Here is a 24758-nt window from a genome sequence, read left to right on the forward strand (position 1 = left end):
ATGCTGAATGGGACTATTTTAGAAACAAGTTTATTAGGCATGGAAGGGGTGGAGTGGATTGGGGTGGGTCTTGTAAGTCTCTCTTGTACCTCTGCACACACAATAACAAATTTTCTTCTCTCAGCAGGGCAGAAAAACATAGCTGCCAACCAGGTGTGCGTGGTCTAATTAGAAGAGTCAGGGTCAATGTGGGGTGCTGTTGTTGACATCGGTACAGCTCACCCCCCCTTTTCTCTCTTTCTCTCCCTCACTCTCTGTCTTTCCCTCTGTCTCCAGGTCATCCATCTATCAAGGATGGCTCATTTACTCGCCTCTCTCTCTCTGTGTTTTGGATGAATATGTGAGGAGAGTCTATGGGATACCAAGCTTCAGTCATGAATCAGCTTGCTACTCACTGTAAACAAATCTGGCAACCCATCTACCTCTGCCTCGAACACAACACCTTGGGTTTGCGTCTCTCAATTGTCTAAGGTGTCTTCCTCTTTCCATATCTCCTCTTTCTTCTTCTTCATCAAATTACTGATAGAAAGATGTCTAGAATTAGATTTTCACTTGTCCAGTTCTAAAAGGATCAGTAGGCAGCTTTTTGGGCGACCCTACCAAATTCACGTAGAAATGCGAGCCATTTTAATTTTAGCAACCAGGAAATGGTGGAGTGATTTCAGCCTATTGTACCTTTAAATATCAATGTACAGTAGATGGATGGAAGGAGACATGGAGCAGAGGCTACTGTCAAACAGAACCCCATTACTGATGAAAAGCCAAACTAACGTAGCTAAAGAGGACCCAACAATGTGCATTTTGACATTTGACCTTTAGCAATGTGCATATTTCTCATCTCCAACATGCATTACTCTCTGTTGTGATCTAACAATGCATTACTCTCTCTCGTAATCTAACAATGCATTGCTCTCTGTCGTGATCTAACAATGCATTGCTCTCTGTCGTGATCTAACAATGCATTGCTCTCTGTCGTGATCTAACAATGCATTGCTCTCTGTCGTGATCTAACAATGCATTGCTCTCTGTCGTGATCTAACAATGCATTGCTCTCTGTCGTGAACATTGCTCTCTGTCGTGATCTAACAATGCATTGCTCTCTGTCGTGATCTAACAATGCATTGCTCTCTGTCGTGATCTAACAATGCATTGCTCTCTGTCGTGATCTAACAATGCATTGCTCTCTGTCGTGATCTAACAATGCATTGCTCTCTGTCGTGATCTAACAATGCATTGCTCTCTGATCTAACAATGCATTGCTCTCTGTCGTGACTAACATGCATTGCTCTCTGTCGTGATCTAACAATGCATTGCTCTCTGTCGTGATCTAACAATGCATTGCTCTCTGTCGTGATCTAACAATGCATTGCTCTCTGTCGTGATCTAACAATGCATTGCTCTCTGTCGTGATCTAACAATGCATTGCTCTCTGTCGTGATCTAACAATGCATTGATCTAACAATGCATTGCTCTCTGTCGTGATCTAACAATGCATTACTCTCTCGTAATCTAACAATGCATTGCTCTCTGTCGTGATCTAACAATGCATTGCTCTCTGTCGTGATCTAACAACAATGCATTGCTCTCTGTCGTGATCTAACAATGCATTGCTCTCTGTCGTGATCTAACAATGCATTGCTCTCTGTCGTGATCTAACAATGCATTGCTCTCTGTCGTGATCTAACAATGCATTGCTAACAATGCATTGTCGTGATCTAACAATGCATTGCTCTCTCGTAATCTAACAATGCATTAACTAACAATGCATTGCTCTCTGTCGTGATCTAACAATGCATTGCTCTCTCTCGTAATCTAACAATGCATTACTCTCTGGCGTAATCTAACAATGCATTGCTCTCTGTCGTGATCTAACAATGCATTGCTCTCTGTCGTGAACAATGCATTGCTCTCTGTCGTGATCTAACAATGCATTGCTCTCTGTCGTGATCTAACAATGCATTGCTCTCTGTCGTGATCTAACAATGCATTGCTCTCTGTCGTGATCTAACAATGCATTGCTCTCTGTCGTGATCTAACAATGCATTGCTCTCTGTCTAACAATGATCTAACAATGCATTGCTCTCTGTCGTGATCTAACAATGCATTGCTCTCTGTCGTGATCTAACAATGCATTGCTCTCTGTCGTGATCTAACAATGCATTACTCTCTCTCGTAATCTAACAATGCATTGCTCTCTGGCGTAATCTAACAATGCATTGCTCTCTGTCGTGATCTAACAATGCATTGCTCTCTCTCGTAATCTAACAATGCATTGCTCTCTCTCGTAATCTAACAATGCATTGCTCTCTGGCGTAATCTAACAATGCATTGCTCTCTGGCGTAATCTAACAATGCATTGCTCTCTGTCGTGATCTAACAATGCATTGCTCTCTGTCGTGATCTAACAATGCATTGCTCTCTGTCGTGATCTAACAATGCATTGCTCTCTGTCGTGATCTAACAATGCATTGCTCTCTGTCGTGATCTAACAATGCATTGCTCTCTGATCTAACAATGCATTGCTCTCTGTCGTGATCTAACAATGCATTGCTCTCTGTCGTGATCTAACAATGCATTGCTCTCTGTCGTGATCTAACAATGCATTGCTCTCTGTCGTGATCTAACAATGCATTGCTCTCTGTCGTGATCTAACAATGCATTGCTCTCTGTCGTGATCTAACAATGCATTGCTCTCTGTCGTGATCTAACAATGCATTGCTCTCTCTCGTAATCTAACAATGCATTACTCTCTGGCGTAATCTAACAATGCATTGCTCTCTGTCGTGATCTAACAATGCATTGCTCTCTGTCGTGATCTAACAATGCATTGCTCTCTGTCGTGATCTAACAATGCATTGCTCTCTGTCGTGATCTAACAATGCATTGCTCTCTGTCGTGATCTAACAATGCATTGCTCTCTGTCGTGATCTAACAATGCATTGCTCTCTGTCGTGATCTAACAATGCATTGCTCTCTGTCGTGATCTAACAATGCATTGCTCTCTGTCGTGATCTAACAATGCATTGCTCTCTGATCTAACAATGCATTGCTCTCTGTGATCTAACAATGCATTGCTCTCTGTCGTGATCTAACAATGCATTGCTCTCTGTCGTGATCTAACAATGCATTGCTCTCTGTCGTGATCTAACAATGCATTGCTCTCTGTCGTGATCTAACAATGCATTGCTCTCTGTCGTGATCTAACAATGCATTGCTCTCTGTCGTGATCTAACAATGCATTGCTCTCTGTCGTGATCTAACAATGCATTGCTCTCTGTCGTGATCTAACAATGCATTGCAATGCATTGCTCTCTGCATTGCTCTCTGTCGATCTAACAATGCATTGCTCTCTGTCGTGATCTAACAATGCATTGCTCTCTGTCGTGATCTAACAATGCATTGCTAACAATGCATTGCTCTCTGTCTGACAAACAATGCATTGCTCTCTCTCGTAATCTAACAATGCATTGCTCTCTCTCATTGCTCTCTGGCGTAATCTAACAATGCATCTCTGGCGTATCTAACAATGCATTGCTCTCTGTCGTAATCTAACAATGCATTGCTCTCTGTCGTGATCTAACAATGCATTGCTCTCTGTGATCTAACAATGCATTGCTCTCTGTCGTGATCTAACAATGCATTGCTCTCTGTCGTGATCTAACAATGCATTGCTCTCTGTCGTGATCTAACAATGCATTGCTCTCTGTCGTGATCTAACAATGCATTGCTCTCTGTCGTGATCTAACAATGCATTGCTCTCTGTCGTGATCTAACAATGCATTGCTCTCTGTCGTGATCTAACAATGCATTGCTCTCTGTCGTGATCTAACAATGCATTGCTCTCTGTGATCTAACAATGCATTGCTCTCTGTCGTGATCTAACAATGCATTGCTCTCTGTCGTGATCTAACAATGCATTGCTCTCTGTCGTGATCTAACAATGCATTGCTCTCTGTCGTGATCTAACAATGCATTGCTCTCTGTCGTGATCTAACAATGCATTGCTCTCTGTCGTGATCTAACAATGCATTGCTCTCTGTCGTGATCTAACAATGCATTGCTCTCTGTCGTGATCTAACAATGCATTGCTCTCTGTCGTGATCTAACAATGCATTGCTCTCTGTCGTGATCTAACAATGCATTGCTCTCTGTCGTGATCTAACAATGCATTGCTCTCGTTGATAATTGGCACTGGAAAAGTGTTATAGCTAATTACACAACGCACCACTTCCATTTGATAATGTTATCAATTTCTACTTCAAGGCTTTGCGTGAGTGTGCGCTCATAACCCCTGGTGAATAACATAAATAAAAACAGCACTGAGTAAATTACAAAATGCTAAATGGGTATTTGCATCCCCCTGGTAAGACAGAAACCGATTCCAAACTGCTTGATTTACATGACTGAAGCATTTTGTTCTCATATGCGCGTCAGACCTAAATATAACCCCTCGTGTCCTTTCAGACACCGTTTCCAATAATACACTCAGAGACATCCTGTTCACATCAAAAGTTTGCTTATTATTCGGGTGAAACGGCAGAGATTTACAATGCTCTGACGCTGGCGTATTGTGAGGACCGATGTGGAGGGCATTGTTTAAATGTTACTGTGGCATTAGAATGATGTCTGTGGGTGACCCTCCCAGTCTGCAGTAGCACTAGGTTGGTCCTATTCTGCACTGTTTTGGTTTGGTTTCCTGAGCGAGAGAGAAAAAGATGTTGCTTTGATGTCCGGGCGGCGGGGGTTGGTGGGGGTTCCAACTTCCTGTTACGTTGGCCTGGTGGGATATAACAGAGGGAGTCACAGACGGCCATCCCCGTCAATGTTCTTTTTTTGAACAAACACAAAGACAAATGCATGTCCACGACACCACTGTCCATAACTTGTTAAACAATGCTGAGTGAATTATCACCGACAGGCTGAATCTGGTGTTCTCCCTCTCTTGGCGGTTCTGTGACTGTATGCTGAGACAACTTATTTCAATCCTAATGCTGTTATCTCCCATGTGTGGCATTTGACTTTCACATTCATCATTCAAAATGCCATGTCAGTGAAGCAACATTTTTCTACTGACCAGTCACCCTCTATAGGCACCTGATTGGAGAGGTGTTGATAAAACTGTGTGACTTCTAGCAGCTGAAATAAAACCTTCCAAGGACGTGTCGTCTAGCCCAGGTAAATCCATCCGTACAAGATGGTCTCTTTGTACTCTTTTCACAAGCGAACCCTTCTCGTCAGCTGTGTGATGCTTAGCCAAGGGGAAATAAACATGGGGTCAGCTCCAAGTGTTGTTATACAGGTTGCTGCACAAAGTATCGAAAGAATAGCATTGTCTGGACTTTTAAACTGGCAGCCATGTTCCTAACTGCCACCCAAAAACATGGACACTACAGCGAGTATTCTTCCGGCCTTGTTACACTACCTGTGTGGTATTTCACCAAGCAGGAGTGCAGGCTTACTCTTGAAAACACTGTATTGTGAAACAACTCTACATTGTCTGCTGTGATTGTACTTTATACAGTAGGAGCCATAATATAATGGACCTTAGTTATGTTTCAGCCTCACTGTAGACTGTATATTACACTTAACATTTATTATCTTCCCTCAGGTTTACAGCCAAAAAACATGTGTGTCCCAAATCAGGGTGGATCCATGGCACCAGTGTCAGACTGTGATTATCCCCCTGTCTGTGTAAATGGTGGGGCACATGTCCACCCCGGGGGCCCTTTCCCCACAACAGGCCTGTTCTGGAGCTATACTCTGTGCTAGTCCATATGTTCTACAACAGCCTCTCATCCCGGCAGTGACCCCAAAAACAGGCAGATCTCAGAACCTTCACTTATACAAATGAAGAAGAAGAAAGTCGCATACACTATTTTCTCCTTGCTGTGTATTTACAGTATATGACTGAGCTGTCAGTTAAAGAGCCTTCATTCGGGTATGAACATACACTTAAATATCTTTACAGATATACTCAGTGGCAACATGTCTTTCAGGGCATTCTGTTTTGAGCCCCACATTTTTAGCAGAGCCTGTTTTGCATGCTATTTTGGCATTAATACGTGTCACATATCAGCTTGCAAACAATAAAAAAATATAAAATGTGAGATTTGGGTTTCATAAGGTAGGGCTCTGCTCAATCAGTGGCCCGCCCCTGTAAAGGGACATGGGCTATAAAACTTTTCAAACACGCCCTCGTCTCCCTTCCTTTATAAAGCCTTGACGACAATATAACCTCCTGTTCCGAGGATGTGAGGACGACGGTCCGATGTCAGAATGGTTCAGATGATAACTACAGAACGAAGCCAACATCAGCGTAAGCTTTGGTTGCGAATGGTATGAACTTTGAACTCTTATTCACTACAGAAGTGATGCCTCCTAGCCGTTGAGTTAGCAACAGTAGCTGCAAACGCAGGTTAGGAAGGAACAGGCAGAGTATCCCATCTACCACACAACGACGTTACTACAACGTATCCAATTTAACAGCAGATACATTCTTCAAAGGACAAAGGACTCGGTTGGCAACACGGCCTTCCATCTACCACCAACCTACCGAAGCGCAGCTCAGAGTAAATATTTATTGCATTTTTCTTTTCCAAATGGGCGTTAATTTAGAATGCATGAGATATTGTAGTTAGGATAGCACAGCTTTGCTCTTTGTTCCTCAGTCTTCCCGCTCTTTCACTCAAACCCAGCCCCTTTTCTTTTGCGTAACAAGCTGTCATATCTGTTCCGTCCGCTAGGGACGTTTTCCTTTATGATGTAATTTGTAATCAAGATATGGTTCATTCTTTGTATATGTAATTCTGTGTGATTAGTTAGGTATTTAGTAAATAAATAATTAAACCCAATTTTGTATTGCTGATTCAACTTGTTAGCCAGGGTTTGTGAAGATAACCAAGAATTTACAACTTTCAGATGAGACTGAATTAAGGTGACGATTAATATTGACTGCTATTGATGTAAAATATTACTAGGTTTTTAAGAGTTTATTTCGGAAGATAACAGCTCTATAAATATTATTTCATGGTGCCCTGACTCTCTAGTTAATTACATTTACATGATTAGCTCAATCAGGTGATATTAATTACGGAGAAATTATTTTATAGAATAGCATGTCATATCACTTAATCCGGCATAGCCAAAGACACGACACATACATGGCATCTTTATTGTTTTCTTGAGTAAGGGCAGCTCCAAAATGCAGGTGTTTCAGCCTAGCTCAATGCTTTCTGTGGTGGTGGGGCAAGCCAGCAGAAAATATGGTGCGTTGCGCCGTGATTGGCTCAGTGTTCTGACACTCATGGGGGCAATACGTCACCGTCAAGTCTAAGTGTAGAGCTCGAAAATTCAAGCCCCATGGGGGTGCTGCCATAGAGTTACATTAGAAGTGCCCATCCAAGAAGGCTCAAGGTCATTGGCCACAGATAAAATGACGTCAAATCACGTTATATCGACAGTAGCTTTGATTGGACTGATCACGTCAACATCATATTTTCAAAATCTTAGCTAGCAGTCATCATGAATCAAGACGACAATCTACTGGCAAATCCTTTTTAATCCTTGTCATATGAAGAGAAATAATGCGTATCGTTGCTCATCGGCTATAAACATTACACAACAAGTTGTAAATCGCAAATTCAACAATTAATGGTTTGGAAGGAATCTGTGGTTAACTGCAAGCAAAGCAATCATTAGCCTGCAATTCAGTGGAGTGGCTGTGTGGTCCCAAGTCTAAGATTAAGGGTCTCTTTTCCTAGTTTAAAATTATAAACATTCAACATTGACCAATGCCCATCAATGAAGCATGATCTGTGCCGTGCTCAAAACAACTGTTGACTCGGAACTGCAAAATCTGAATTTAGTGTGTTCAAGACAACTGGGAAATCGGGAAAAACCTTTTGAACTTTCATCCAACTCGGAATTGTAAATCGGGAACTCGGCCTCTTTCGAGAGATACGACCTGAAAATCACTGACGTCATCATCATTCAACCTTTTTTTTCTTCTGAGTTCCCAGTTGTCTTGAAAGCACCATAATGCCAGACTTTGATGACAAAATTTGCCCACGAAGGACTGCTGCACCACCTTCCTGTTCAAGTGAGCACAGCACAACAAGGTGAGTCCAAAAATGTCTTGTATACTGCTGCATAAATGTGTATGTTGTATAGTAAGAAGTTAGTAGCCCACGTGTCTCACCCTAATAATTTGGTCTATTTTCCCCTCTTCATTTTGCCTACTGTTCTGACTTGGTGGTGCACATGTAGCATACAGTATAACCAGTTTTAGAGAAATGTAATCATTGAATATTGTAAGAACTTTCATTGTCTGCTTATATGCCATCGTTATTTATCTGACGGTTCTGACTTGGTCTACAGGGAGAACACTAAGAACGGCACATGACAAGGCTCTGCTGATAGCCAGGTGTAGCAGTGGTATAGTGCGATTGATGTATTGTTTAGTGTTGTGTCGTGTCTTTGCTGGCATGCATTCCACATTAAATGTTTTTTTTGCCCCACCTAGATTTACATGTTAAAATCGCAACTGGATATACTCTTATCTATAGACTTTGGTTATGGCCAGTACATAAAACATATATTCCCACAGATTTAATGAGAACCTATGGTGCATTTGGAGAAGCCATATTATGTCGTTTTTCAAAATCCTTAAAACAAATATTTTCTTAGGCTACCCGGATTGACTATTTTCACTCTTCTTGAGGCAAACCAGGTAGAGTAAATCAAAAAGAAAAATATATGGCAAATAGAAATCAAAACTGGATGGTGTTTTGAGATAGATGGGAGGGGTTGAGTGAAGCTGAAGGATGGGACTAAAAACAAAAGAAAGAAGTCGAAGTGTTGTTGTCCATTAGTTTACTCCAATTAGGAGAGGGGTGATAGGGTTAGGGGAAAATAATAAAGGAAAATGTATTCAAATATATATTTACAAAAGGAAATTACGTAGGCAATTACATTGATGGAAGCCACAATATGTGCAATATTAAAGCTTATCTAACCCCAAAAAATAATAAAAAATATAAAATAAATAAAAAACAGTTTAAGATAATTACTTTACGGCCAAGTTTTAGAGAGCTTTAGAGAGCCAGGGAGATCTATTATCGTCTACACGGCTGTCAGGGTGATTAAAAGCTGTTTGGGGCTTTTTTTTAACTCAGCGATAAGACGTTAAAACTAAGACATTCACTGAATAATCCATCTTGCCCTTGGTGCTGGCTGAGTAGATCCTTTCCCTTAAAGCACAACACAACCTCAGCAGTTAGAGAAGAGAGAGAGAGAGAGAGAGAGAGAGAGAGAGAGAGAGAGAGAGAGAGAGAGAGAGAGAGAGAGAGAGAGAGAGAGAGAGAGACTCCAAGCAGGATTCTTATCACTTAGCAATAACGCTGATGGGAATTACATGAGAAATCTCTTTTAAGCCTTATAAGCATAATGCAAGGGTGAAATTAAATTGGTCAAATAAATTGGTGTCATTTGCTATTAAGGCTGCATCCTCATCATTGAAAAGCACCTTAGCTATTATATTAACAGAATAATTTTACAAAAAAATGCTATTCTATATACTTTCTATATGATGGAATTTAACATTCCACATTGTTTATATGATTGTCTCTGTTCTCCTTTGAAAGCCACAGAGGAGGATTTCATTTATTCATATAGGCCTCCATGAGCAGTCTTATTCTAAATTACACCACTAGGTCTACCTGAGCAGCTGGTAAGGATGATGACCTGACATTAGCTTAGACATTCTTGGCCAAATCTTATATTCAGATCTGCACTATAGATGTAGGCTCTTCATTTGATCACCCTGTTGTGGGAGAACTTTCCTGCAATGTAGCAAATGTAAAACGTAATGCGTATTTGAGGTTCAAAAAACAAGCTGCAATGTTAAAGCCAGTGGTGGAAAATGTACCCAATTGACATACATAAGTAAAGATACCTTAATAGTTAATAGAAAATGAGTCAAGTAAAAGTGAAAGTGACCCAGTAAAATACTACTTGAGTAAAAGTCTTTGGTTTTAAATATACTTAAGTATCAAAAGTATATGTAATTGCTAAAACATTCTTAAGTATCAAAAGTAAAAACACAAATCATTTCAAATTCCTTATATTAAGCAAACCAGACAGCGCCATTTTCTTGTTTTTAATTTTATTTATGGATAGCCAGGACAACATTTACAAATGAATTGTGTGTTTAGTGAGTCCGCCAGATCAGTGGCATTAGGGATGACCAGAGATGTTCTCTTGATAAGCGTGTGAATTGTACCATTTTCCTGTCCTGCTAAGCATTCAAAATGTAACGAGTACTTTGGGTGTCAGGGAAAATGTATGGAGTAAAAAGTACAATATTTTCTTTAGGAACGTAGTGAAGTAAAATTTGTCAAAAATATATAAAAAGTGAAGTACCAATACCCCAAAAAACTACCTAAGTAGTACTTTAAAGTACTTTACACCAATGGTTAAAGCCCATCACATTGAAAGTACCGTATATAAAGTCAAGCAGAAGCTTCAAGCAGAAGCTCAAACAGGAAGTACCTATGATGCGCTCAATAGAGAAATGGTCCCCAGAATCAGAGGCTATGCTACAAGACTGCTTGCTAGCACTGACTAGAATATGTTCCGGGAGCTAACCACCTCCGTCACCGGCTTCATTAAGAAATGCATTGCCGACGTTGTCCCCACAGAGAAGGATCTCAGCATTCCTAATCAAAAGCCCTGGATTGACACAGAGGTTGGTGCTAAACTAAAGGACAGGGCAACCACACACAGGGCTGTCGCAGACAACTCTGAGGCTACGACTGAAGACATGAACAAGTACAAGAAGTACTGCTAATAACTCTGCAGAGCCATCAAACAAGCAAAAGGACACTATAGGAACGAGGTGGAATCCTATTACACAGGCTCCAACGCCCGCCACATTTGCCAGGGGCTACAATCCATTACGGATTACAAAGGAAGAGCCAGCCGTGATCTGCCCAACAATATTTCAATATTTTATGCACAATTCGACAAAAACAACACTGAGCTGTGCATGGGCCCCCCCGCCAACCCAGAGGACTGGGTGATCTCGCTTTCCGAGGCAGACGTGAGTAAGGTTTTTAATCAGGTCAACACTCGCAAGGTCGGACGGTATTCCAGGGCGAGTTCTCAGAGCATGCGCAGAATAGCTGGCAGGCATATTCACTTTAATTTTGAACCTCTCCTTGTCCCAGTCTGTAATCCCCTCGTCTCAAGTTCTTTGTTCCCAAGAACTCTAAGACTACCCCCATGTAGCACTACAGCTCAACACCGAGCTTGGGACCCTGGGACTGAACACCTCCCTCTGCAACTGGATCCTGGACTTCCTGACAGGCCGATCCCAGGTCGATACCGGAAGCAAGGAGAAAGGCTGTCAGGACCAAGGTAAAAACGATGTTGGAAGCTGATATAATCGAAGAGTCGAATAGTGAGTGGTGCAGCCCCTTAGTGTTGGTGACAAAATCAGACGGCACCATTAGATTCTGAAATTAGTTTAGAAAGGTAAATGAAATCTCAAAGTTCGACACTTACCCCATGCCCCGATTTGATTAATTAATAGAACGGCTAGGACCACCCGATTTATCACCACGCTTGAGCAGGGAGGCGGGGATAACAGCGAACCCAAAGAGATGTTGGCTCAGTACCTAGGGTACCTTGGGTACACGATCGGGAGGGGATGTGTCAAATCCCAGATTAAGAAAGTGAAGGCGATTTGGGACTGGCCCCGCCCCCTCACCAAGAAGCAGGTACGCAGATTTGTGGGGTTGACTAGTTACTCCTGGGGATTTATTCCCCACTTTGCCTCCCTTAGCCAGCCCCCTGACAGATCTGACCAGGAGCCGTCTGCCCGCCCATTTGACGTGGACTAAGGAGACGGAGAAAGCCTTCCAGGACCTAAAGGGAACACTGTGTTCTCGACCCGTGCTGGTGACCCCGGACTTCTCCAAACCAATGTTTGTACAGACCGATGCGTCTGAAGGGTGGGTGCCGTCCTATCACAGCTACAAGGTGAGGAACACCCAGTCATGTACATTAGCCGGAAGCTGTTACCACGCAAACAAAGATATTCCACGGTGGAGAAAGAATGTCTAGCGATCAAGTGGGTGCTGGAAACGCTCGTAACAGACCAAGGGGGGGGGGGGGGGGCAGATCGCAGGGAGAGGTGAGGGGAGAGGTTATGGAGGGGAGATATCTTGCAGCCCGCTGGCTCCACCCCCAAGCCTTATATGGACTTCCTGCCACAACAAGACGAGGCTGTGGTTTGTTAACTTCTCTAGGATAGGGGGCAGCATTCGGAATTTTGGATGAAAAGCATGCCCAAATTCAACTGCCTGCTACTCATCCCCAGAAGATAAGATATGCATACTATTAGTAGATTTGGAAGAAAACACTCTGAAATTTCTAAAACTCTTTGAATCATGTCTGTGAGTATAACAGAACTTATTTAGCAGGCGAAACCCCGAGGACAAACTATTCCGATTTTTTTTTTGAGGTCACTCTCATTTCAATGGGTTTCATTGGGAATCCAGATTTCTAAGGGACCTTCCTGCAGTTCCTACCGCTTCCACTGTATGTCAACAGTCTTTAGAAATTGGGTGAGGTTTTTCCTTTGTGTAATGAAGAAGTTCGGCCATCCAGAACGAGGGTAACTTGAAGTGTACTGTTAGATAGAGGCGCATGATCAGAAAGCTAGCTACAGTTTGTTTTCCTTCTGTATTGAACACAGATCATCCCGTCTTCAATTGTATCGATTATTTACGTTAACAAATACCTAAAGTTGTATTACAAAAGTAGTTTGAAATGTTTTGGCAAAGTTTACATGTAACTTTTGAGATATTTTGTAGTCATGTGGCAAGTTGGAACGCGCCAAATCAATGGACATTTTGGATATATATCGACAGAATTAATCTAACAAAAGGACCATTTGTGATGTTTATGGGACATATCGGAGTGCCAACAAAAGAAGCTCGTCAAAGGTAAGGCATGAATTATATTTTTATTTCTGCGTTTTGTGTCGCGCCTGCAGGGTTGAATATGCGTTTCTCTCTCTTTGTACTATGGTGCTATCCTCAGATAATAGCATCGTTTGCTTTCGCCAAAAAGCCTTTTTGAAATCTGACATGTTGGCTGGATTTATAACAAATGTAGCTTTAATTTGGTATCTTGCATATGTGATTTAATGAAAGTTTGATTTTTATAGTAATTTATTTGAATTTGGCACTCTGCATTTTCACTGGCTTTTGGCCAGGTGGGACGCTACCGTCCCACATATCCCAGAGAGGTTTAACCAGGGAATGTTTGGAGATAAAGGAGGAAGCAGCCTGCACAAAGTGGCAGAGTAAGGAGAGAACAAAGTGCGTTATGAAGAGTGGGAGAAGAGAGAACAATATCTGTGTGATTACACGTTGTGACCTGGACTGTCGGACTACCCCCCTTGTGCACCGAACCGGATTGGCTGAGGACCCGAGTGTGAGGATTACCCCTGGGGAACGGAACGGACAACGAGAACGGCGTGTGGACTGGGAAGTAATTGGTGAATTCTCCATTCTTCCCCAGTGTACCAAAATACCTATTAAACTCCCTATTTGCATTCTAGTTGTGCTCCTGGTGCATGTTTTGTTATTGAACTTGGTGACGTGGAAACCCCACTCCCTTGAGCCTGCTACAACATTTATTATGGTATTGGCACTGACCCTGGAACTGACCCTGTATATAGCTTACTTACTTTTCTTGTGTTCTTCTTATTTCTATTTCTGGTCTTTTTTTGTCCTACTTTACTTAATTTTATAGTACTATACTGTATATTGATATTGATTATTGCATTGTTGGGAAAATAACTTGCAAGAAAGGCATTTCACCCCTACTTGTGCAAATGACAATATAAACATAAAACTAGAAATCTTTACTGATCTGAAAAGACAGTTTAGGTGATAGCAATATAGAAAACGATGGAACTGAATGACCTGGAAATCACTTTCACCTGTCCCGTTCTTTGATATTACTGTAGAAGAGGCAAGGAGATGAGGAGAAGATGCAGCGCATTTGACTATTAAGATGCACCCTTTGTGTTAAGACAGCAGGTAAACCTTTATGACAGAGAGGCTTATCAAATGACATGCTTTGATGCAACACATAACTAATGGTTTTGCTTTTGTTTCTTCAACTATTCATGCATAACATTCTTCTTCTATAAAATATACTCTGCTTTAGATCTATGCCTTTTCACAGCTTTTCAGTTCTGGGTTCATCTCATAAAAGATTAGTCAGAGAGTTACAGAAGTTTCCCTCATATTTCTTGTCTGCATGACAAATGACGTTGTCTCTGTCTCTGTCAGACAAAAGAACATTGTCAACCCCTGTATGTGTTGAGTACAATGAAACGTCCTCTTATCTTGTGTATTTGAAATGCTACTTAGCTTTTGGGGCATTTATCAAGTCCTTCAATAGCAGTCGTTACGAAATGTCACAACACGAAAGGCTCAGAAATGGGGTACATCTTTGCATCATCACTTTCTAATGAGCTGTCAGACGTCAGATAACATACTGTTAATTATTCTAACTGAAAAATAAATATGAATATAAATATTTGAAGGAAAATTGTATTTAAAAGATGGAAATGGCAGGACTGACTATAAGCCTTCCTCTACACTGCAATACAAGAGCAGTTAAATATTAGTAATCTGCTTAAATATTAGTGATGAACTGGGCACAGTGTCACACAGGTTTATTTAAAAAGAACCAGGAATGGCAGATTAAAAATGCCCTCTTCCCCTGACATATAATTGACCGTGTGCTTTCCCTTGACCTGCAGTGAGCTCAAAGCATTGTCTATTAAAAAGGGGCAATCTGCAGTTGTTACATCCATGTTTGGACTTATAAGTTAATGATATGTACTAGAGGTCGACCGATGAATCAGAATGGCCGATTAATTAGGTATTTTTGGGTGCCGATTTTAAAAAATATTATTATTATTTTTATACCTTTATTTAACTAGGCAAGTCAGTTAAGAACACATTCTTATTTTCAATGACGGCCTAGGAACGGTGAGTTAACTGCCTTGTTCAGGGGCAGAACGACAGATTTTCACCTTGTCAGCTCGGGGGATCCAATCTTGCAACCTTACAGTTAACTAGTCCAACACAATAACGACCTGCCTCTCTCTCGTTGCACTCCACAAGGAGACTGCCTATTACGCGAATGCAGTAAGCCAAGGTAAGTTGCTAGCTAGCATTAAACTTATCTTATAAAAAACAATCAATCATAATCACTAGTTAACTACACATGGTTGATGATATTACTAGATATTATCTAGCGTGTCCTGCGTTGCATATAATCTGACTGAGCATACAAGCATACAAATATCTAAGTATCTGGCTGAGCGGTGGTAGGCAGAAGCAGGCGCGTAAACATTCATTCAAACAGCACTTTTGTGTGTTTTGCCAGTAGCTCTTCGTTGTGCGCCAAGCATTGCGCTGTTTATGACTTCAAGCCTATCAACTCCCGAGATGAGGCTGGTGTAACCGAAGTGAAATGGCTAGCTAGTTAGCGCGCTAATAGCGTTTCAAACGTCACTTGCTCTGAGCCTTCTAGTAGTTGTTCCCCTTGCTCTGCATGGGTAACGCTGCTTCGATGGTGGCTGTTGTCGTTGTGTTGCTGGTTCGAGCCCAGGGAGGAGCAAGGAGAGGGATGGAAGCTATACTGTTACATAATACTAAAGTGCCTATAAGAACATCCAATAGTCAAAGGTTAATGAAATACAAATGGTATAGAGGGAAATAGTCCTATAATTCCTATAATAACTACAACCTAAAACTTCTTACCTGGGAATATTGAAGACTCATATTAAAAGGAACCACCAGCTTTCATATGTTCTCATGTTCTGAGCAAGGAACTGAAACGTTAGCTTTCTTACATAGCACATATTGCACATTTACTTTCTTCTCCAACACTTTGTTTTTGCATTACTTAAACCAAATTGAACATGTTTCATTATTTACTTGAGGCTAAATTGATTTTATTGATGTATTATATTAAGTTAAAATAAGTGTTCATTCAGTATTGTTGTAATTGTCATTATTACAAATAAATGTAAAAATAATCAGCCGATTAAATCGGTATTGGCTTTTTTGGTCATCCAATAGTCGGTATCGGTGTTGAAAAATCATAATCGGTCGACCTCTAATATGTACCCATTGATTCTTGAAGAACATAACTTAGAAATGCCTCACGAGCTTAGTTTAACTGTCATACTATATAGCCTCAAAACATTGTTAAAACTATAATTTTTATATCATAGATGGTCAGTCGTTGCATCCATAGCTCTGTCTATGAATTTGAGATTGGTTACATTTCTCCAGCCCCATCCCTCAACTTTTTACCAAAACAGGGGTGGGGAGTACGCTTTGTTATTGTTTCTACTGCTGATTGCCACTTTAAGCGGAGGTGAACGCTGCACAGAGTGACTCCAGGGTCTCACTTGATTCATCATACCACCCCATGACTGACTGTACATCGCTCGGTATAAGACTAAAATGTAAATGCAAGACACAATCTGTAAGATTTGAGAGTTTATTACAACTGTATTACTGTATCATGACCCAAAATCTGACAACATATGTGTGTATACAGGGAGATACTGGAGAATCCAAAAGTCTTCCTGTTTTCTCTTATGATACAGCACATAGACACAGAGGTGGGAAAAGTTTCCATTAATGCAACTTTGTAGATTCTGTCCTGAGACTCCGGAAGAGAAGCTTACCATGGAAGTCAAAGGCTAAGTAGCATTCCTTTCCCCAAAATGTTGAAAGAGAAACAGAGAGCAACATAGAAAGGGTGAGAGAAAGCAAAAGAGTGAGAGCGAGCATGAGAGTGAGAGGGAGCAATAAAGAGAGAGATGAACACTGCACCAATGTGTAAATGAAGGTAGCACAGGACTGAAAATTAATTGCACTAAATAACACACAGAATCCTAAGAGGGATTGAGCATGTTGATGTTGGGAAGGCCTGAATCCCAGCACAATGCTGACAATGTGCTTTTCTAAACCTTCCGCAATTTTCTCTTTCATCTTCCCACTGTAAAAGGACGGGGCAATTGAGGAGCATGGGATACAGATACAGAGAGAGAGAGAGAGAGAGAGAGAGAGAGAGAGAGAGAGAGACAGAGAGGGAGGAGAGAGAGAGAGAGAGAGAGAGAGAGAGAGAGAGAGAGAGGGAGAGAGAGAGAGAGAGAGAGAGAGAGAGAGAGAGAGAGAGAGAGAGAGAGAGAGAGAGAGAGAGAGAGAGAGAGAGAGAGAGAGAGAGAGAGAGAGAAAGTCCCAAGAACATTGATTATTGTAAGAACCTTTGAGGAACTGACCCAAGGTTTGGAACCCGTGGGGGTGGGCTTAATTAAAAGAATGCACCACCCCAACACATTAAGGAACACCTTCCTATCAGGGATACTGAATATCACTTAAGGAATTTGGGAAATTCCACATAGGGAATATAGTCAGAACACTAAGGGCTTCTAGAGGCTATGGAGAGGTGTAGTATCATAATGAAATAGGTGGCCTATTCTACAAGTCTATTAGCCAGTGAGAGGAAATGGTTTTATGGCCCTAAGGGGTCAGAGGTCATTTTCACCCAAAGGAGCCATTAATTAAATGCTATTGGGTGTGTGACAAGGGTAGGACAGAGTGTGTTCTGTTTGTAGACTTAGAGGCTGTGTTTCGGTAGGCTTTCCTGTATACATTTATAATGCAGTCTTTTCTTGGGGATTACTCTAAACAAATGTGTTGAAGCAGCATGCAACAGACAAACAAGATATTTGCTGAATTTTTGGGGGGGGCATTTCTACTGTGTGTGTGCGTGTGCTGATAATACAGTAAAATAGATAGTGTCTATGCTTTATATATTGTTCAAATGAAGGCTACATTGAAACCCTATCAATAACAACACAAGGACAGCAGATTAAATATACTTTCAAATGCTGTTGTTGAAATGCTGGAGGTGTTCCTCTTCAACATACTGCACAATACTTCCACACTAGCATCAGACCCTTGAACGGACCCACACTTGTTCAGGTAAGAGGGTTTACACACACCCCTTCCCTGCAGATCTGAACAAGAGCTCGGTAGAGGTAACCAAGCACATGAGCTGTGGTTTATGTAAGGGATAATCAACGAGGGGCTATGTGTTCTATGGAAAATAATTAACTACGTGGAAGGTGGGTTCCACAATGCGCTAGCGGAGTTGAAGGCGTGTTCCACAACGCGCTAGCGGAGTTGAAGGCGTGTTCCACAACGCGCTAGCGGAGTGGAAGGCGTGTTCCACAACGCGCTAGCGGAGTTGAAGGCGTGTTCCACAATGCGTTAGCGGAGTTGAAGGCGTGTTCCACAACGCGCTAGCGGAGTGGAAGGCATGTTCCACAACGCGCTAGCGGAGTTGAAGGCGTGTTCCACAACGCGCTAGCGGAGTGGAAGGAGGGATCCACAACGCGCTAGCGGAGTGGAAGGCGGGATCCACAACGCGCTAGCGGAGTGGAAGGCGTGTTCCACAACGCGCTAGCGGAGTGGAAGGCGGGATCCACAACGCGCTAGCGGAGTGGAAGGTGGGATGCACAACGCGCTAGCGGAGTGGAAGGCGGGATCCACAACGCGCTAGTGGAGTGGAAGGCGTGTTCCACAATGCGCTAGCGGAGTTGAAGGCGTGTTCCAGCGGAGTTGAAGGCGGTGGAAGGGGATCCACAATGGAAGCGCTAGCGGAGTTGAAGGCGTGTTCCACAACGAGCTGGAGGGATCCACAACGCGCTAGCGGAGTGGAAGGTGGTTCCACAACGCGCTAGCGGAGTTGGAAGGGGATCCACAACGCGCTAGTGGAGTGGAAGGCGTGTTCCACAATGCGCTATCGTGTTCACAATGCGCTAGCGGTTGAGTGTTCCAAGGCTAGGGAGTGGAAGCGTGTTCACAACGCGCTAGCGGAGTTGAGCGTGTTCCACAACGCGCTAGCGGGTGGGCGTGTTCCACAAGCGCGTGTTCTAGCGGTTGAGCGTGTTCCACAATGCGCTAGCGGAGTTGAAGGCGTGTTCCACAACGCCCGGAAAGCGTGTTCCACAACTAGCAGATTGGAAGTCCTGTTCCACAAAGTGCTAGCGGAGTGGAAGGCGTGTTCCACAACGCGCTAGCGGAGTTGAAGGCGGGATCCACAACGCCCGGAAAGCGTGTTCCACAACTAGCAGATTGGAAGTCGTGTTACACAAAGTGCTAGCGGAGTGGAAGGCGTGTTCCACAACGCACTAGCGGAGTGGAAGGCGTGTTCCACAACCCACTAGCGGAGTGGAAGGCGTGTTCCACAACGCACTAGCGGAGTGGAAGGCGTGTTCCACAATGCACTAGCGGAGTGGAAGGCGTGTTCCACAACGCGCTAGCGGATTGGAAGTCGTGTTCCACAAAGTGCTAGCGGAGTGGAAGGCGGGTTCCACAACGCGCTAGCGGAGAGGAACTGACTTTCAATGGAGTTGCATTATTTTCTAGAGAACGCATAGAGCCCCGATTGATTATCTCTTTTATAAACCACAGCTCATGTGCTTGGTTACCTCTAACGAGCTCTTGTTCACCACACAAACAGTTCTTGCTTGCTATTATGAAAATAACAAAACTTTTTTCAATTCGACTTTTGCTTTCAAAAGCAGCTCAAATAAAACTTTTAAAAAGGAACTATAGCCATAAAATTCTACCATGCAAATACACTGTGTGTTATAGGGAAATAATGATCGCTCTAGAATGCCTTTCAAGCCAATCAGAAAAGAGTATTCAACAATACCACGGTATAAATAGAACGAATAATGTATTATGTCCTGTGCTCTTAAATGTAAATGACAGTAATTGCACTTCTGTAAGTGTGTGTGTGTGTGTGTGTGTGTGTGTGTGTGTGTGTGTGTGTGTGTGTGTGTACACGCATGTACGTGCGTGTGTCCGTCCACGTGAATTAATCTTCTGTGCGCTACTGCAAGAGCCTCTAATAAGCCAAGGGACGTTTATCTGAGAAGTAAAGAGAAACGCAAAGCAGAAAACCAGGCAAAAGCGTTGGCCCTCCATCTGCTTTCATGCTGGGGGACAGAAATAGACTTGTTGTGCTCTCTTATAGAAGGCCCTACTTGCCATGTTGCTCTATGGATCAGGCCAGTCTCCAGCCTACACTTCAGATTTCTCATCTGAAAGCTTTGCCAGACACATCTGGATGTTATGAGTGTGTTTCAGATGTAACAAGCCTGACATTACTAGTAGATTAACCAGGCTTTGGAGACGAGGACAGACATGGGCCTCTCCTGTACTCTAACACTGTCTTGTCAGGAAATTCTCATCTGGACTCAACTCCCTTTTTCTATGTTCATGTGGAACTGGTGGGAATCGAACCTGGGTCTCGTGCACACCAGCGCAACAACATTAGACCAAGAAGATATCCTCATGGCCAAGAGCGAAATAGTATCAGGCAGGTCCACCTTATCACAAGAGCGGGATTCCAAATCACCTCCACTATAAATGCATTGCCCATTAATGCCCACTGCTCATACCCTACTTCTGCCACTTCATCAACAAAACTGTTTGAGGCCATTGACTTAAGCCCTAAAACCAAAGCGTATAAATAACTGAAGCAACAAATGTACTCACGCATTGCAGTAGGGCTTCTTATCGTAGCCTTTGTAGTTCTTCATGTTCAGGGTCATCTTACACACCTCGCAGTGGAAGCATCCTTTATGCCAATTCTGGAAAGGAAAACACAAATTATATTTCAATTCAGTTTGGCCTTCTGCTGGTGCTCAAATTTGAGAATTGTGAATGAATAAGTGCCTTCATTAGTTGAAAGGCATCCGAGACATAACTAATATTCCAGATTTCTATGACCACAACCAAGAGAAGTGATTCTAAACAATTAAGTGAAAAATAAAATAAGAAAGGTTTCTGAATTCAACAAAGGTTACCATATCAAAACAAATCAAATGTGCTGAATACAACAGGTGAAGACCTTACAGTGAAACGCTTACTTACAAGCCCTTAACAATTATTTTTCTTAACTGCATTGTTTGTTAAGTTTTTAAAAAGTTAAACATTTTTTAAAAATTTAAAAATTTAAAAGAATTAAAGAGCAGCAGTAAAATAACAGTAGCAAGGATATTTACAGGGGGTACCGCTACAGAGTCAATGTGCAGGGCACAGGTTAGTCAAGGTAATTGAGGTAATATGTACATGTAGGTTGAGGTAAAGTGACTATGCATAGATAATAAACAGAGAAGCAGCAGCATAAAAGAAGGTGTGTGTGGAGGGGACAATGCAAATAGTCCGGGTAGACAATTGATTAGCTGTTCTGGAGTCTTATGGCTTGGGGGTAAAAGCTGTTAAGAAGCCTTTTGGACTTCGACTTGGTGCTCCGGTACCGCTTGTCGTGCAGTAGCAGAGAGAACAGTCTATGACTAGGGTGGCTGGAGTCTTTGACACTTTTTAGAGCCTTCCTCTGACACTGCCTGGTAGAGAGGTCCTGGATGGCAGTAAGCTTGGCCCCAGTGATGAAATGTGCCATACACATTACCCTCTGTAGTGCCTTACGGTCGGAGGCCGAGCAGTTGCCGGACCAGGCAGTGATAAAACCAGTCAGGATGCTCTCGGTGCAGCTGTAGAACCTTTGAGGATCTGAGGACACATGCCAAATATTTTCAATCTCCTGAGGGGGAATAGGCTTTGTCGTGCCCTCTTCACGACTGTCTTGGTGTGTTTGGACCATGATAGTTTGTTGGACACCAAGGAACCTGAAGCTCTCAATCTGCTCCACTACAGCCCCGTCGATGAGAATGGGGGCGTGCTTGGTCCTCCTTTCCCTGTAGCCCACAATCATTACCTTTGTCTTGATCACGTTGAGGGAGAGGTTGTTATCCTGACACTACATGGCCAGGTCTCTGACCTCCTCCCTACAGGTTGTCTCATCGTTGTCAGATGATCAGGGCTACTGTTGAGTCGTCAGCAAACTTAATGAAGGTGTTGTTGTCGTTCCTGGCCATGGTGAACAGGGAGTACAGAAGGGGGCTGAGCACGCACCCCTGATGGGCCCCCGTGTTGAGGATCGGCATGGCAGATGTGTTGTTACCTACTCTTACCCCCTGGGGGGTGGCCTGTCAGGAAGTCCAGGATCCAGTTGCAGAGGGAGGTGTTTAGTCCCAGGTTCCTTAGCTTAGTGATGAGCTTTGAGGGCACTATGGTGTTGAAAGCTGAGCTATAGTCAATTAATAGCATTCTCACGTAGGTGTTCCTTTTGTCCTGGTGGGAAAGGGCAGTGTGGAGTGCAATAGAGATTGCATCATCTGTGGATCTTTTGGGGCGGTATGTAAATTGGATGGGGTCTAGGGTTTCTGGGAAAAAAGGTTTTGATGTGAGCCATGGCCAGCCTTTCAAAGCACTTCATGGCTACATATGTGAGTGCTACGGGTCAGTAGTCATTTAGGCAGGTTACCTTAGTGTTCTTGGGCACAGGGACTATGGTGGTCTGCTTGAAACATGTTGGTATTACAGACTCAGTCAGGGACAGATTGAAAATGTCAGTGAAGGCACTTGCCAGTTGGTCAGTGCATAGTGCATGCTTGGAGTACATGTCATGGTAATTCGTCTGGCCCTGCGACCTTGTGAATGTTGACCTGTTTAAAGGACTTACTCACATCGGCTACGGAGAGCGTGATCATACAGTTGTCCGGAACAGCTGATGCTCTCATGCATGCTTCAGTCTTGCTTGTTTTGAAGTGAGTGTAGAAGTAATTTAGATTTTCTGGTAGGCTTGAGTCACTGGGCAGCTCGCGGCTGTGCTTCCATTTGTAGTCTGTAATAGTTTGCAAGCCCTGCCACATCCAACGAGCGTCAGAGCCGGTGTAGTACAATTCAATCTCAGTCCTGTATTGTCACTTTGCCTGTTTGATGGTTTGTCGGAAGGCATAGAGAGTCCTGCTCCTTGAAAGTGGCAACACTACCCTTAAGCTCAATGCAGTTTTTGCCTTTAAACCATGGCTTCTGGTTGGGGTATGTACGTATGGTCACTGTGGGGACCACGTAATTGATACACTTATTGATGAAGCCAGTGACTGATGTGGTGTACTCCTCAATGCCATCGGAAGAATCCCAGAACATATTCCAGTCTGTGCTAGCAAAACAGTCCTGTAGCTTAGCATCTGCATCATCTGACCACCTCCGTATTGAGCGAGTCACTAGTGCTTCCTGTTTTAGTTTTTGCTTGTAAGCAGGAATCAGGAAAATAGAATTATGGTAAGATTTGCCAAATGGAGGGCAAGGGAGAGCATTGTACGCAACTCTGTGTGTGAAGTAAAGGTGGTCTAGAGAGTTTTCCCCCCTCTGCTTGCACATTTAACATGCTGTTAGAAATGAGAGAAAACCGATTTAAGTTCCCTGCATTAAAGTCCCCGACCACTAGGAGCGCACCCTCTGAATGAGCATTTTCTGTTTTCTTATGGCCTTATACAGCTCATTGAGTGCGGTCTTAGCTCCAGCACCGGTTTGTGGTGGTAAATAGACAGCTACAAAAATATTGAAGAAAACTCTTGATAAATAGTGTGGTCTACTGCTGATGATGAGATACTTTACCTCAGGCAAGCAAAAGCTTGAGACTTCGTTAATATTAGATTTCATGCACAAGCTGTTGTTTACAAATATACACAGATAATCTTGCAGATGCAGCAAAAACCCCGCAAGTTGTATGCTATCCATGTCATCGTTCAGCCATGACTCTGTGAAACATAAGATATTACAGTTTTTAATGTCTCGTTGGTAGGAAATTCGTAATCGCAGCTCATCCATTTTGTTATTTAATGATTGTAGGTTGGCAAATAGGACTGATGGTAGAGGCAGATTACCCACTTGCCGTCAGATCCTTACAAGGCACCCCGACCTACAGTTGAAGTCGGACGTTTAGATACAGTTAGGTTGGAGTCATTAAAGCTTGTTTTTCAATCACTCCACAAATTTATGGTTAACAAACTATAGTTTGGGCAACTCGGTTAGGACATCTACTTTGTGCAAAACACAAGTAATTTTTCCATTGTTTACAGACAGATTATCTCACTTATAACTCACTGTATCACAATTCCAGTGGGTCAGAAGTTTATATACACTATGTTGACTGTGCCTTTAAACAGCTTGGAACAGTCCAGAAAATGATGTCATGGCTTTAGAAGCTTCTGATAGGCTAATTGACATAATTTGAGTCAATAGGAGGTGTACCTGTGGATGTATTTCAAGGCCTACCTTCAAACTCAGTGCCTCTTTGCTTGACATCATGGGAAACTCAAAAGAAATCAGCCCAAGACCTCAGAAAAAAATTGTAGACCTCCACAGGTTTGGTCATCCTTGGGAGCAATTTCCAAACGCCTGAAGGTACCACGTTCATCTGTACAAACAATAGTACGCAAGTATAAACACCATGGGACCACGCGCTGTCATACCGCTCAGGAAGGAGACACGTTCTGTCTCCTAGAGATGAGCGTACTTTGGTGCGAAAAGTGCAAATCAATCCCAGAGCAACAGCAAAGGACCTTGTGAAGATGCTGGAGGAAACAGGTACAAAAGTATCTATATCCACAGTAAAATGAGTCCTATATCGACATAACCTGAAAGGCCACTCAGCAAGGAAGAAGACACTGCTTCAAAACTGCCATAAAAAAGACAGAATACGGTTTGCAACTGCACATGAGGACAAAG

General features: G+C 42.7%; 1 protein-coding gene across 1 annotated transcript in view; it reads right to left on the reverse strand.

The window, feature by feature from the left end:
• Positions 1–24758, reverse strand: part of LOC135559561 (LIM zinc-binding domain-containing Nebulette-like) — a 69103-nt gene that overhangs the window by 41859 nt on the left and 2486 nt on the right. The window contains exon 2 of the mRNA XM_065019055.1: positions 20679–20773. Coding sequence (XP_064875127.1) covers positions 20679–20773 — 95 coding nt within the window. The remainder of the gene's footprint in view (positions 1–20678; positions 20774–24758) is intronic.

The sequence above is a fragment of the Oncorhynchus nerka genome, linkage group LG6 (genome assembly GCF_034236695.1).
Source record: "Oncorhynchus nerka isolate Pitt River linkage group LG6, Oner_Uvic_2.0, whole genome shotgun sequence".
NCBI lineage: Eukaryota > Metazoa > Chordata > Actinopteri > Salmoniformes > Salmonidae > Oncorhynchus > Oncorhynchus nerka.